Below are 13960 nucleotides of genomic sequence, written 5' to 3' on the forward strand. Positions count from 1 at the left end.
GCAAGCGAGCGACAACAACGGTCAAACTATGTACAGGTAGAAGTGCCACCGAGCACGCCGTTCTTCAGGAAGAACGTCAAAAGAATCGAAAATATATACACGAGAAGCGACATCCGTTCTCAAGCTGAAACTGTCCAGATCATGGACGAAGGCTCAAGAAACGGTTTTTAAGAATGGTACTGCGCCACATACGCGACCTCCATCATAGCACCGGGGCCGTCCTGGGTGTTACCGTTCGGGTTTCCAGGCTAGAACACACATTCGTTAGCAAACCCACTTCATCATTCAACAGACTTAAAGAAAAAAGGAAAAGAATTCCAACATACCCAAGACCCACCAACAGCCACGTTAAGCAACAGGTACAGCGGCTTAGTCGTCAGGCTGTTCCACACGCCCTGGTTACCGATGGACGAGCCAGTGATCTGGTTGAACTGCTGGCCGTTCAGGAACCATGAGATGGACTGCGAGCCCCAGTCGCCCGAAGTCAGGTCCCACACGATGCTCCACGTGTGCCAGTCCTGGCTGTCGAGGGAAATCGACTTGCCGCGCCCGCTGGGCTCGTTGCACACGCCGCCGGGGCTGACTATGGGGTTGTTAGTTCGTTGCTCATGCCACCGTTTGGCCTTACATTTGACCCCTTTAGGAAAGGAGACTCACCATCGCAGTGCACGGTGCCATACCCAGTCAACTGCCCATTGACCGTCTCCATGACATCCAGCTCGCCACACGCCGGCCATGAGGTCCCCTGCCGAATCGAATCACCCAACAACCAAAAAGCCGGCCAAATACCCTGCTTCGTGCTAGGATCGTTCGCACCAAACCGGATGCCGGCTTCGGCCTTCGTCCGCCCGCCCGACTTGGGCGTGAACGTGTACTTGGACTCCAGGCGGCCCGAGGTCCAGGAGCCGTCGGAGGCCCGCCGGGGCGTGATCTGCAGCGTGGTGCCACCGGAGGTCTGCACGTTGTAGGGGTCCCGGCGGTAGGTCTCAAGCTCGTTGTTCACGCCCAGGTTGCCGTCGATGATGTTCCAGTTGTTTTCGTTGGGCAGGCTGCCTGACGGGCCCTGAAAGCTGTCAGCCCAGGCGAGGGTGTAGCCGTCATAGGAGGGCGGGTCCGAGGCCGAGACGGGGAGGGCGGCCCCGAGCAGGGGGAGGAGAGAGAGGTAGGAGGTGAAATGCATGGTGGGCAGGTTGCTATGTTGTATGTACGTGTATGTGTATGTACGGGTAAAGTATGTACGGGTGAAGTATCAACAGATAATATGTACAAGGAATGGATGGTGAAGTAGACTTCCACAGGAAGGTAGATGAAGGAATGTATCTTGAACCGGCAAGGAGTGGACGGTGATGAGGTAGACAGGAAAGAAACGAAAACCGAGGGGTAGATGAGGCTACTTAAATGATATTTCATGAACCCATACTATCCCGAAATATCCGGCCTTGAACGACCCGGAAGCACTCGGCCTCCAGGGTTGCAACAAGGGTGTGGGCAGCATGCATAGGGCAACACAGCACATGTTAGTTGAAGAAGTCGAGAATGATACCGGCCCCCGAGACAAAACGCTGCGCGCGGGGTGGCCAAGGCCAATCACACCGACCCCGTTGGCGCCACCTGATCGGTCTAGAAGACTGCACGTTGAACGCTACCCGCACTAATCCTGTCGCCGTGGTGGGCCAGGAGGTGCGGAGACATGCCGAAAGGGTCCTTGTGGTTTCGGTCAGGAGAATAAGATGGGGGTCACTTATGGTGAGAGGGGGTGCAGGGCTGGAGGGGCTGACTTCAGATATCGGCTCGGCGGGGCGATGCGGTCTGGCCCGGCACTGGGCCTCCGCGCCCCGAGATGAGTTGAGCCTCAAGGAGGCCGGTCGCCGGCCAATAACGGGCCAGAAAAGCGGCCAGATGAAGAGGCTGGCTGCGATGGGCCGCTGGGATTAGGAGCATCTTCCTTCGCCCCCGTGGCAGAGCATTCTTGTGGCGAGCAAACGAAGGCAAGTTGACAACATGGATCTCTCTGTGTCTTTCTCAAGGAAGACATCGACCTGAGCCTCGGGACTTTACCGAATACAAGAGTAGTAGAGTGCCCACAAAGTCGACGTCTCTTGAAGGATTCGGCCCTGCATCAAAGGCCAAGGGCCGGCGGGGCGGGACCTGACAAGAACGTCCATCTGGTCCGTGTGGGTGACCCTCTTCCCCGGGTCTTGGGTAGCATTTCATGTGCTTCTGCCGCTGCAGCATGCATGAAACAGCTGCCTAGCAGGAGATTCGCCGAGAGGGGAGCCGCACATATCTTTCAGTGCTGTGTGTCCTGCAGCAGCAGCGCAGCTATCTCAAGTCGAGTGACGGGTGTCAACGTGTAACGTTGTCTCTGAGTTTTGGGGATGTCTGTCAAGGCAAGGCGGGCTTCTATCTTCCGGGCTCGTGGGTGCCGCTGGATGCAGGACAGCTGGCTTGCAAGTGGGAGAATTTGTGCGCGCGTGGTTGAGGAGTGCTGCGCGGACGCATGACCTTTTGACTGATCTGGGACCCTTTCCACACACCAAAAAGAGATAGCCCAGGGACCAGGTCAGAACCTTCTTTTGTCTTCCTCAGAAGGAAGTCACATCTCGGAGAGAAAGTTGACAGAATGGATCTTCCTCCCATGATTGGCCGTGCCTCAAATGGTTCAGGGGGCCACATGCGCCATCGCTCCTTCCCCTCGACGAAACAGAACTTTTCCATTCGTCGGCCGTGGCTGCCCGGCAGTCAAACTCGATCTGGCGAGCGGAATCGACCAACCAACCCCAGATCAGGATTTTGCGCACGAGTCTTTATCTGGTCCGTGCACGGAAGAAATGCCCCACGTGTAAATATCACCCCGCAAATAGGGGGCGCCTGAAGTTTTGGCCTGACAACTTTTTTCTGTGTTGTTTTTGGAGTTGAAGGTTGTTTGGAGACCCTCACTTGTATCGGCCCGACCAGCGTGGCATCCGGCGCGATGGCACGCTTGCAACATAGCACTTAATTTACGACGACCTCAGAAAAGGCTCTTAGTCCGACTCGGCCTTAGGCGCAATTCTTACCTTTACGTTTCCGGCCTAAGTCGCGAGAGGGTCTTGTTCAAAGCACATTGAACTAAGGTCCTTGGGGCGACGACGGATATACTACGGCTCGAAATCAAACTACGCGCTGGTTGGCTTTAGCCTTTGATTCGTCTTTCCCTTTTCCTGCTGTCAACTTTAAGAGTAATCGCAAGACTCAACGTGCTTCAACTGCATCAGCTTTGCGAAAGCCTGACGAGTTCGGTAATTATCAATCATCACGCGACATTCGGACCTACCGTCATATATGTGAGTTACTTATGGTCCCCGCTTTGGGCCGACAGCATATCAGTCGATTTAGTTTCCATCTGTCATGAGAGGCCATGTCGTGTAAGTCGGGCACAAACCCTCAACTCTCCTATCCTAAGGGTAAAACCAGCCCCATGGACTGAGCGTGAGTTGCCCTCGAGTATCAGCGCCGAGGCACCACTCAAAACTTGAGAGGAACCAGTCACAAGATTGTGTCACCCTACGCCAGGTCAGACGTACACACCCTGACTCCCCTCCCAACGTTGCCAGCAAGTGTTATGACTAGTGAGATGTGAGGGGCTGACTGCTTGGCAGCAACCCTCTCCGCTCGCTAGGACAACGTCACGTAGCGTTCATGGGTATGGTGCGGTAGTGTTCACAGGGATGCATCTTCTAACTCTGAATTTTCTGATTTCTTTTCCTCGCTGCTTGTCGGGCTGTCGGACGGTAGCTTCAAACTTGCACAGTAGAATTTCGGAACAAAGGGATGAAATGGTATCAGTGCTGCGATGCCCCACTTTCTATCCCTCAATCCTTCGGCCTCTCGGTCGGTCGCTGGGAAAGGAAGGTCCGCAAACGGCTGCCAATGTTGTTAGCATTGGTTTGAAACTTCATTCCTTCTCCTCTGTTCATTTTCTCCCAAGAAGAAAAAGTCGAAATCTACTACCGACAGGGCGGGGGATATCACAGGGATGCTCGGATGGCATCACCGAATGATCCGAGGCGATTCGGAAATGGAACAAAAGACCAGACCACACGAGCCGTGGTCCGTGAGCAGTAAAGGAGACCGGGTTATGTTACCTATCTAAGTCCGGTGTATCCCAAGCAGCTCGGACTGGGCGACACATCAATCAAATGCCCAGAGCATTTCCCATGAAATCAAACGGAGAAGACCACATACATGGGTGGGACTTAGTTAACTTCAAGCTTTTACTTTCTCATCCCAAACGAAGCGTTCCTCCCCCACCAAATCTGCTTTATAAATCCTGCGAGCCTTGTGAGTACACCATGTTATCCGTTTTCTCCCACCTACCCCCACGCGGATGCCCGTCCCCCCACCGAGTAGTGGCGCATCGTCAGGGGGTCTAGTACCGTCCACGATGCCCCGGTTGTAGATCCATAATCCTCCGACTCTGAGATCGTGGTTCACTATGTGTTGGGTTGTTGAGCCCTATCCACACCGTTGTACCGATGGCGTAATTAGCGGTCATTGACATTCCAGCTTGTGAGCTTGAGATTGTTGTAGAAAAAGAACACGTAGAAAAAGTGAGACAGGGGAATCCCCCTCTGTGCCGCAGCAAAAGGTACCCTTTGAGACGTGTGTCAAGAAGAGATGAAGTCAAATACAACTGTATTCCTCTGTAGAGTTTTAAATCCAGAACCCTATGTACCCTAGATTCTGGCATTTGCGTCTTGGATCAAGACTTGTCTCAGGTTAATTCAGTAATAAACTCCAAAACGCGTCAACGACATATACTGGAATTGATAATGAAGCATAGGTTTCTTCCTAGCCAGATGGCTAGAAGTAAGCACAGTTAAGATCAAGGTGTTTACCCGCCACACGGCCAGTTGCATGTGTAAGTCTGCATCGTAGTGGCGTAGGCCCAGACATGGATGGCTGTAAGTCACACGGCAGGTCAGGTTTGACCCCGGCGACAGGACTCCTCGACGAGAGGCGCTTTCCGGAACTGCTTGTATGTACCCGCAATGCATTAACCCAGTGGATGACAGACATGGGAAAAAAATGCGTCAGCCGCGAATCGAACGCGGGGCCCATCGATGGCAACGATGGATTTTACCACTAAACCACTGACGCGAAGGTGAACATAGAGTTTAGATCCCGAAAACAGGGCTTATGTAATTATGAACCCTTTGTGTCCCACCCACTTTGAACACCGATTATCACCACCGACCGTACCCCAGATTTACCCTGCATTACCTTTAAACAACGGAAGATTCCTCAAAACCACAAGACCACGCATTGACAGTGCAAACCCCCGCAATCACAGGGTCTCGGAAAGATCGCTCCTTGACCGATGCAACGCTGGGACGAACTGAAGTTCAATTCCACCAACCAACGACGCCGAGCCGAGCCAAGACGCTGGCGATCTTCCGCGTTGTTTCAAACTGCATGTTTGTCGACGGCAAAAACACGTACTCGACCGGGATTGATGGATGTGGGGTTTCCAGGTTGAGATATTCCGGGTTTCCGGTCGTTGGTGGAAAGACAGATGTCCGGAAGAAATGGTCACTCATTTAGACGTAACACAAGCCTGTCGTCAACTTCATAGTCCATTCTGTAAGCTGGTTGCTATAATTAAGGTATGTCTTCAAGACGTCAACAGCCTTGATGACCGACTCGAACTCGATATCTTCTCCAGAGCCAGACGCGTTGACAAACCAGCTTCAGTCATTCTGACTCGACCGAGTCCCCATTCCGCAACCATGTTTTCCCCCTTCACCCTCCTCCTCACAACCACCATCACGGCCGCCGCGGCCACCCCCCTCCTCCCGCGCGCCGGCCGCACGTCCCCCCCAGAAGGCTGCCTCACAGTCGGCGGCTCCGGCACCTACAGCACCCTCCAATCCGCCGTCAACGCCCTCTCCCCCTCGACCACCACAGCCCAATGCATCTTCATCTACGCCGGCACCTACAAGGAACAAGTCTCCATCACCACCGCCCTCAAATCCTCCCTCACCCTCTACGGCGAAACCCCCGACACCTCCTCCTACACCGCCAACACCGTCACCATCACCCAATCCAAATCCCAAGACGACGGCGTCGGCAACGACGAGACTGCCACTTTGCGTGCGCACACCACCGACTTCAGCGTGTACAACATCAACCTGGTCAACACGCGCGGCCAGGGCTCGCAGGCGCTGGCGCTCAGCGCCCAGGCGGATCGGCAGGGGTACTATGGGTGTCAGTTCCGCGGGTTCCAGGACACGGTGTTGGCCAACGAGGGGGCGCAGGTGTATGCGAAGAGTTATATTGAGGGGGCGACGGATTTTATTTTTGGGCAAAGGGGTAAGGCGTGGTTTGATGGGGTGGATATTCGGGTGGTGGCTGCGTCGGTGGGGTATATTACTGCTAGTGGGAGGGAGAGTGCGGACGATGGGTCGTGGTATGTGATTAACAAGTCGACGGTGGCGGCGAAGAGTGGGGATAGTGTGGGGGATGGGGTGTATTATTTGGGGAGGCCGTGGCGGGAGTATGCGAGGGTGGTTTTCCAGAATACGGACTTGTCGAGTGTGATTAATGGGGCGGGGTGGAAGGTGTGGAATGCTGGGGATGAGAGGACGAGTGGCGTGGAGTTTGGGGAGTTTGGGAATACGGGAGCTGGCGCGCAGGGAACAAGGGCGAGCTTCTCGGAGAAGTTGGCGCAGGCGGTGGGTATTGAGACGGTGTTGGGGTCTGGGTATGCGGATTGGGTGGATGCTGAGTATTTGTCGTAGGCAGGGGGTTTGGGGCTGTTTTGTCGTTGTTGTCGCTGTGCTTATTTGTCTTATATGTTGCAACACATCTCCATAAACATGCTGGTAACTGACATACAATCCTGTTTTGCTTCATGTTGAGGGATGATCTAACCTACAACTAGAGGGATATCAGACATGAGAATGAAATAAAAAAGACAGGATAATATGTTGGGATTGTGTTTGACCGTAGTTAAAGCAAGAAAGAGAAGTTATATAAAGTCTTGCGCCTCTCAGTAGGTAATTACCGCGCTTTCTGTCCCAGTTCGCTGTGGTCAAAAAAAGCGGCAGACTGAATGAACACAGATAGCTGAACTCCAATCCGTTAACACTCGATCAAATCTTGACAGATTTTCATTGATTTACTCTTTTTTCTCTTCTTTTCACGTTCTAGATTTAGTCTTTCTTGTCTTCTTTCCCTTTTTTACTTCTTCTCTCTGGTGGTTTTTCGCTTCTGTAGAAAAGTAAGTTCTCTAGGGACTTGGTCTGCCGCCTTTTTTGGTCACAGCGAGCCCAAGTAATTAATTAGCCGAGCTCAGGCGTATGTTGGGCAAAAAACAGTTTATTGTCTGGGTGAATCTTAATTTTTGTACCATACAGGCCGGTTCTTCCGACAGGGGATGTTTGGCAGCTGGAGAGTGTTTACTTTTGCCCCCATCCATCGTACCTGCCTAACCTCAAGGAGGGTAGGAAAGTCCATCTGACCCTCCACTTGTTCATCCTTTGCAACTAAACATTCATTCTGCTTAAGGTGCATAGACTACATGCAGTAAAACTAAAGACCAGCTGGTCGAAGACCGTTACCTACCACACCTGAGGGCCAGTTCTAGCCATTCAAACCGCAAGAAAGAATGTCATCACCACCGGCGTTTGTCGTAAGTAACATGGCTGATCAAACCCATTCCTGAAGTTGCTGACAATGCAGTGGAAACCGCCGGGTCCATCGGCATCGTCTTCATCGCTGCAAGTGAGTAGTCGCCCAGGAATTCCCAGGAATTGGGGAACATGGTACCGCTGCAGAGGACGTGCTGACGATGGGCAGGAGGCAGGGAACGAAAGGAAGCCGACTATCCTCGAGACCTCGACCGATCCACCGGCTCCCGGCCAAATGAGCCCGTCGGGTAGCGAGGAAAGTAAGACTGGCTCGCCGACTGAAAGCAGGCCGACTAACCTCGAGACGTCGAGCGGGCCATCGACTCCCGGTCAAACGAGCCCATTGGTTAACGAGCAAATCGAGGCTGATTCGCCGACGAAAAGCCCGCACGCCGATGAGGGGCTGACGAGCCAGGAGCCAAGCCGGGGTCGTCCGTCTATTGAAGAGCGGGTGAGTTGAGCACTTTTCTCCGAGGATAACGTGCCCGGAAGGGTTGTAAATGGGACGTAGTTAACCTTCGGTACAATAGGTCGCTGCCCAAAGTGGTGAGCATTATCTGCTCCCATGCAAGCGCTGTGTTTCTCGCGTGTTTAGATCAGAGGGCAGGCTCCGTTGTTCTACTCACCTGGGTGTGTAATTAAATAACACTGGCTACACATGAAAGTTTCCATTGTGGTGTTCTTGCTGACAGTTTCATAGGCAAAGGCATCAAATGCGCTTACTGTACTGTTTCCCGTCGCACTTGCCGGCCGGTGTGTTATTATCTCCGCGTCTTAAAGAGCGTTGGCAGGATTAATATTAATGATTACATATAATCAGATCCCAATCGCCGACATTGATGTAGCCGCTCAGGCCGTGCTGGCCTTTAACAAGGCAGCACATCCCCTTCCCAACGAAGACGTGAGTAATCTACACCCCACGCTGCTGCCGTTTCATGGTTCACGACTGACACCCCTCAATTAGCCCGTAGCGCTCGCAACCGCAGCTGCGGAAGCCAAAATTTGGGCGTTAACAATTGCCAGCGGGCCAAGAGTAGACCCTCTGACACCAGACGGCATCGCCGCCCTGGCAGCCATGCGGGGGAAGGAGAAAGAGCTGAAGTCACTTTTACGCGGGAAGACGCCATTTTTACCAGAGGAGGATTCTGAGCAGCTTGACACGCAGCCCACGCTGGAGCAGGTGATGAAGCGATGGGACGAGGGGATGCAAAAACTGCAGGATCAGCACGAGGTCTTGGTAAGTTTTAACACCGGCGAGAACAGAGAATAATCAAATAGCTGGCCGTGCGGCATGGGGTTGCTGACAAGATGCACAAATAGCGCGACCTTGTGATGGAAGTATTGGCAAAGGTGGATGGGAAGGAGTAGGGGAACATGGCTTTGGGTCTCCCGCGGTTTAACTTGGGCCACTCTGCAGAAATCCTACAATATTTGTAGACTGGCTTCGAAGCAAACTTTCAGTCGTTCGGTTTCGCCCTTTCATTATGCGCTTGCTGATGCCCTTGGTAGTATAATCCCCAACGTGTCGGAACCCTTGGATAACACCGATCACTGAGGAACACATTCAAGGCGGCCTTTTCCAGGACATTCGAAGGTCCTCCAAGTCTATTAATTATTCCATAATCTATTTCCCCTTCAAACACCCGATCTCGCTGTGGCCAAAAAAGGCGGCAGACCAAGTCCCTAGATAACTTGCTTTTCTACAGAAGCGAAAAAGGACCAAAAAGAAGAAATTAAAAAAGTGAAAACAGACGAAAAAGAGTAAACCAATCAAAATCTGTTAAAGTTTGATCGAATGTTAATGGATTGGACTTAAGGTATCTGTTTTAGTCTTCCGCTTTTTTTTTTTTTTGGCCACAGCGAGCCTACTCACTCCTCGGCGGCCACTTCACCCTCCTCTCAGCCCTCACATACAAATTATTCGGCCGAATCAACTGAAACATCGGATCATACTCCACCGGCCCATCCAACGCCCTCTCAAACCGATACCGATACACCAACTTGGGCAAGAAAACCTTAACCTCCTGCAGCGCAAAGTTAAACCCCACACACATCCTCGGGCCCGTCGCAAACGGGATATACGACCCGCTCGGCCGATTCCGCGCCGCCTCCTTATCCCCCCACCGGTCTGGATCAAACCTCCCCGGGTTTTCCCACACGGCCGCGTTGTGGTGGATGTGGTGCAGCGCGGGGATGACGACAGCGTCCCGGGGTAGTTTGTAGCCGCCGGGGAGAATCATGTCCACTTTGGCGGTGCGGGCTGGTTGGAAGGAGGGGTTGTGGTGGCGTTGGGTTTCTTTGATGTAGTGGTCGAGGAAGGTGAGTTTGTCGGTGAGGTCGGAGGTGAATTGGGTGTCGGCGGTGACGTTGTGGTCGATGAGTTCTTGGAGAAGGCGGTCTTGGACACCGGGGTAGGTGACGAGGCCGTAGAGGAGCCAGGAGAGGAGGGAGGAGGTGGTTGTGAAGCCGGCGCCTGTTGCGACGACGAGGGGCTCGAGGATGCGGTTGCGGGGCATTTTGAGGCCTTTGGAGTCTTTGGCGTGGAGGAGGTAGTCTGACTGCGTTAGCATCTGTACAACGCTGACACGAAGAGTAGTTGCCATAGGGAAACCAGGGGGAATACATACCAACCATATTCTCCGCCTTCAACGCAGCCTCCTGCAACTCCAAATCCTCCGTCCCCCTCAACGCCCTCTCGACCGACTCCTCCATCATAACCCTAATCCTCTCCGCCACAAACCGCAACTGCTTCGGCGCCCCAAACGGCATACTCGCATACCAACTCCCCATCGACGCAATCTGCTTATTCAGCGACAAGCTCTCCGCAATCCTCCCGACCATCTCATGCATCGGCGCATCCACCGCCTCAAAATGCCCAAAGTCCATCCCCAGCACCAGTTTCCCAACGGCCTGCGACCCCAACTTCAACATGTACGGATACACATTCCACGCTTCCTCCCTCTCATCCAACTCATCAAACACCTTACACGCCTGATCAACAGTCACCTGCATAGTCGGCGCGTAATGCCGTACCGCCTTGGGCCCCAACGCAGGCGGCAAAAACTTATGTGCCATCCTCCACTCCTCGGTATCCGTATCCCCCAAGAACACCCCGGCCTCCCGGTTCTTGATCGGATGCAAAGGGTGGCCTTTGATGATACTCTTGGAGAAGAAATCGCTCTCTGCAAAGACGATAGAGGCCAATTTCGGGTCGTTGGTGTGGTAGGTCACGCTGCCGAGGTTGGTGGTTTTGAAAAGGGGACCGTAGCGGTCGAAGAGACGTTGGTGGTTACCTAGGTGGTCCGGGTAGATCTCGAGGTAGTTGCCGATGTAGGGGAGGCCCTTGGGGCCGGGGATGGGGCGGACGGGGTGGTTGTCGATTGTTATGGAGATGGGGCCGGGCGTGCGCAGGACGTCGGCGGTTGTTGGGAGAGAGGTGGTGGGGGAGGTGAAGCCGATGCCTAATTATGTGTGTTAGTGAGTGCTGTCTGAAGAAGAGGAAAGTGTAGGGGCATACCATTGGGGTCGACGATGGCAAAGTGGGAGGCGATGAGGTGTCGAAGCTCATCTTCGTCGATGGATGAGGGGATCTCAATGTCGAGAGCAGTCGCCGGGTCCTCACCCAGGAGGTAGAACTGTTGTATTGTCATGGCGATACAATTATGAGATACTAAGGAAAGTAAAGAGTACGAATTCAGTGAAGTCGATAATAAGACAAGTTCAAGATCATATCAAGACAAGAAGCGATGTTAGATAGATTGAAGTACTTCGACGAAGCAATGGCTGGCGATGAAATGGATAATTTATTCACTCGCGAATTAATAATCCCGTAAGTTAGCCATGCGTCGTCGAGATCAAATTATACCTCAAAAACCATCATCGGCCCTTCGTCATCGCCTTTGCCCCAACCAAACCCGTCGATATCGTCGAGTGGGTCTTGCTGTCAAAAAATGCCGAGGCACCTCGCAACGGCGATTGACGAGCCCCGATCGCCGAGGCAAGTCGAACGAACATTCGTCACATATTCTGCAGCAACGTCAGCTCGGATCTTGCCGCTTCGCAGTTATCAGTCCAGGATCGCGCCGCGGAAGAAGCCGGAAAAGAATGTTCTATCGCTTGGTTCGCGACGATTTCTGGAACGGGCCCGCTGTCCACGGCGAACCCGACGGAATTCGTTCTTTTTTTTTTTCTTCGTCTCGTTTTCGTTGGGCTTGGCAGTTTGGCGCGGGCCGTTGCCGGTCGGTGGGTCAGTGGGTCCACAGGGGCGTGCAGGGGTCTTAACTCCGTCCCGGCCCCTGAACGGCACTCGGTCTCGGTCAGTTTTCCGCGAATCCCGGCCGTGGTCTTGGCTGACAGAGCCACTTGTTTGAAGTGAGCCGAGGCATCGAGGTTGATATGGGAATTGTTGGGAAGGAATTTACGATGCGATAGGGATTATATTAATTTCTGAGTGAGGCTTTGGGAAATTTTCCTGTTTTGTGAACAAGACCATTGCCCTTGTCAATTAAGAACAGAGGGCGGTTCTTAAGTGCTCGCTCTCGGAGTCCGAACTGCGATGCGATTAATTCTCCGATTTATATGATCATTAATTATTGACTGGCTTTTTATAACCCCGGCTCACCTCTCACCAATTTTTTCATCTCAACTTCCGTACTTGACCTCAACTTGAATATCCTCACCTCAAGTAACAACATGGCCGACACACTCCGGGAAATCACCATCAAGGAGGTTGCCGAACACACAGCCAAGTCCGACGGATGGATGGTCATCCACGGCAAGGGTAGGCATCGCCCTTGTCCACTTTCCTGAACAACCACCGCTAACACACCCAGTGTACAATGTGACCGATTACATTGTGGACCACCCGGGAGGTGTCGACGTGCTGGTCGATGTCCTCGGAAAAGATGCCACTGAAGAATACGACAACGCTGGCCACTCAGAAGACGCCAGCGAGATCATGGCCGAGTTCTGCGTCGGCATGCTCAAGAAGACGGAATCCCAGAAGCCTAAGCCCAAAGCTGTCCGTCTTGTTGCGAAGCCATCACCCAAACCCAGCACTCCGAGCCCTTCAAGCAGTCTGGGTAGCAGCAGCACCACCAAAAGCATCAACAACACAGCCCTCATCTTCGGCTCAGCAGTAGCCACCCTCAGCTCCTTCGGCGCATACTACATCACCCGCACCGGCACCACTTTCCCTCTGCACGCACTATCCACCTGGCTCCCATCACCAACCTCTCTCAACGGCAGCCGCTCCACCCCCACCTACCTCCAAGGCTTCCTCACCGCCGCCGCCCTCTCCACAGCCCTCACAACCCTCATCACCACCCGTTCCCTCTCCAACCTCCTCCGCCTCGACTCCGGCTTCACCCGCTACCCCCCACACCTCAAACTCCCCCGCTCCATCCCGCCCAACCCCCTCCTCCAACGCGGCTGGTTGGATCCAATCCACTACCGCACCCTCCCCTTAACCCACAAACACCTCATTGCCCCCAACGTCTACCGCCTGACCTTCGCCCTGCCAACACCTGACACGGTGCTAGGTCTACCGACAGGTCAGCACCTGTCTATTCGTGCGGTCCTGCCGCCGGCTACGCCGGGTGGGGAAGCGAGGACGGTGACGAGGTCGTATACACCTGTGTCGAATAATAAGGATAGGGGGATGTTGGAGTTAGTTGTGAAGTGTTATCCTGACGGGTTGTTGACGGGGGGGTATCTGGCAAGGTTGGAGGTCGGGGATGAGGTTGCGTTTCGGGGGCCGAAGGGGGCGATGCGGTATGAGTGTCCTCACTACCGCAGCAGCGGTAGCGCCGGGAAGGGGGCTCAGCGGAGTCAGAAGGGGAAGGAGGTGAAGAAGATTGGGATGGTTGCGGGGGGGAGTGGGATTACGCCGATGTGGCAGGTGATTAGGGCGATTTGTGAGGATGAGAGGGATACTACGGAGGTGAGCTTGGTGTATGCGAATAGGAGTGAGGGGGATATTTTGATGAGGGGGGAGTTGGAGAGGTATGCGAGGCGGTATCCGGGGAATTTGAAGGTGTTTTATTTGGTCGATCGGGAGCCGCCGGCTGGAGAGGAACATGGGCTGAAGGGGTTGGAGTATGGGGTCGGGTATGTGACGAAGGAGGTGTTGAAGCAGAGGTTGCCAGCGCCGGGGGAGGATGTGCAGGTGATGGTGTGTGGGCCGCCGGGGATGGTGGAGGCTGCGAAGAGGGGGTTGGTCGAGTTGGGGTTTGAGAAGCCCGGGGTGTCGGCTAAGATGGAGGATCAGGTGTTTTGTTTTTAGTTGT

General features: G+C 53.8%; 5 protein-coding genes and 1 non-coding gene across 6 annotated transcripts; 3 read left to right on the top strand and 3 right to left on the bottom strand.

Annotated features, from left to right (window-relative positions):
- Positions 1–167: 167 nt before the first annotated feature.
- Positions 168–1180, bottom strand: C8A04DRAFT_13824 (concanavalin A-like lectin/glucanase domain-containing protein; the record flags this gene model as incomplete). The annotated part of the gene is made up of 3 exons (XM_062777866.1): positions 168–248; positions 327–583; positions 658–1180. The coding sequence occupies 3 exons, from the start codon at positions 1178–1180 to the stop codon at positions 168–170; spliced, it is 861 nt and encodes a 286-aa protein (XP_062635141.1).
- Positions 1181–5071: 3891 nt separating this feature from the next.
- Positions 5072–5142, bottom strand: C8A04DRAFT_t103. The gene has a single exon. It is a non-coding gene; the product is annotated as a tRNA-Gly (tRNA).
- Positions 5143–5771: 629 nt separating this feature from the next.
- C8A04DRAFT_38815 (carbohydrate esterase) lies at positions 5772–6782 on the top strand (the record flags this gene model as incomplete). The annotated part of the gene is made up of 1 exon (XM_062784355.1): positions 5772–6782. One exon carries the CDS (start codon positions 5772–5774, stop codon positions 6780–6782), a length of 1011 nt encoding a protein of 336 aa, XP_062635142.1.
- An 869-nt stretch (positions 6783–7651) lies between these two features.
- Positions 7652–9041, top strand: C8A04DRAFT_30618 (uncharacterized protein; the record flags this gene model as incomplete). The annotated part of the gene is made up of 8 exons (XM_062781441.1): positions 7652–7675; positions 7726–7767; positions 7843–8124; positions 8204–8219; positions 8374–8426; positions 8494–8574; positions 8638–8910; positions 8994–9041. The coding sequence occupies 8 exons, from the start codon at positions 7652–7654 to the stop codon at positions 9039–9041; spliced, it is 819 nt and encodes a 272-aa protein (XP_062635143.1).
- A 497-nt stretch (positions 9042–9538) lies between these two features.
- On the bottom strand, positions 9539–11323 carry C8A04DRAFT_38816 (cytochrome P450; the record flags this gene model as incomplete). Its single annotated transcript, XM_062784356.1, has 3 exons — positions 9539–10227; positions 10301–11134; positions 11191–11323. 3 exons carry the CDS (start codon positions 11321–11323, stop codon positions 9539–9541), a joined length of 1656 nt encoding a protein of 551 aa, XP_062635144.1.
- Positions 11324–12365: 1042 nt separating this feature from the next.
- Positions 12366–13956, top strand: C8A04DRAFT_13813 (uncharacterized protein; the record flags this gene model as incomplete). The annotated part of the gene is made up of 3 exons (XM_062777862.1): positions 12366–12453; positions 12506–13451; positions 13503–13956. The coding sequence occupies 3 exons, from the start codon at positions 12366–12368 to the stop codon at positions 13954–13956; spliced, it is 1488 nt and encodes a 495-aa protein (XP_062635145.1).
- Positions 13957–13960: the final 4 nt, after the last annotated feature.

Source organism: Dichotomopilus funicola (genome assembly GCF_033296635.1).
Source record: "Dichotomopilus funicola strain CBS 141.50 unplaced genomic scaffold C8A04scaffold_53, whole genome shotgun sequence".
NCBI lineage: Eukaryota > Fungi > Ascomycota > Sordariomycetes > Sordariales > Chaetomiaceae > Dichotomopilus > Dichotomopilus funicola.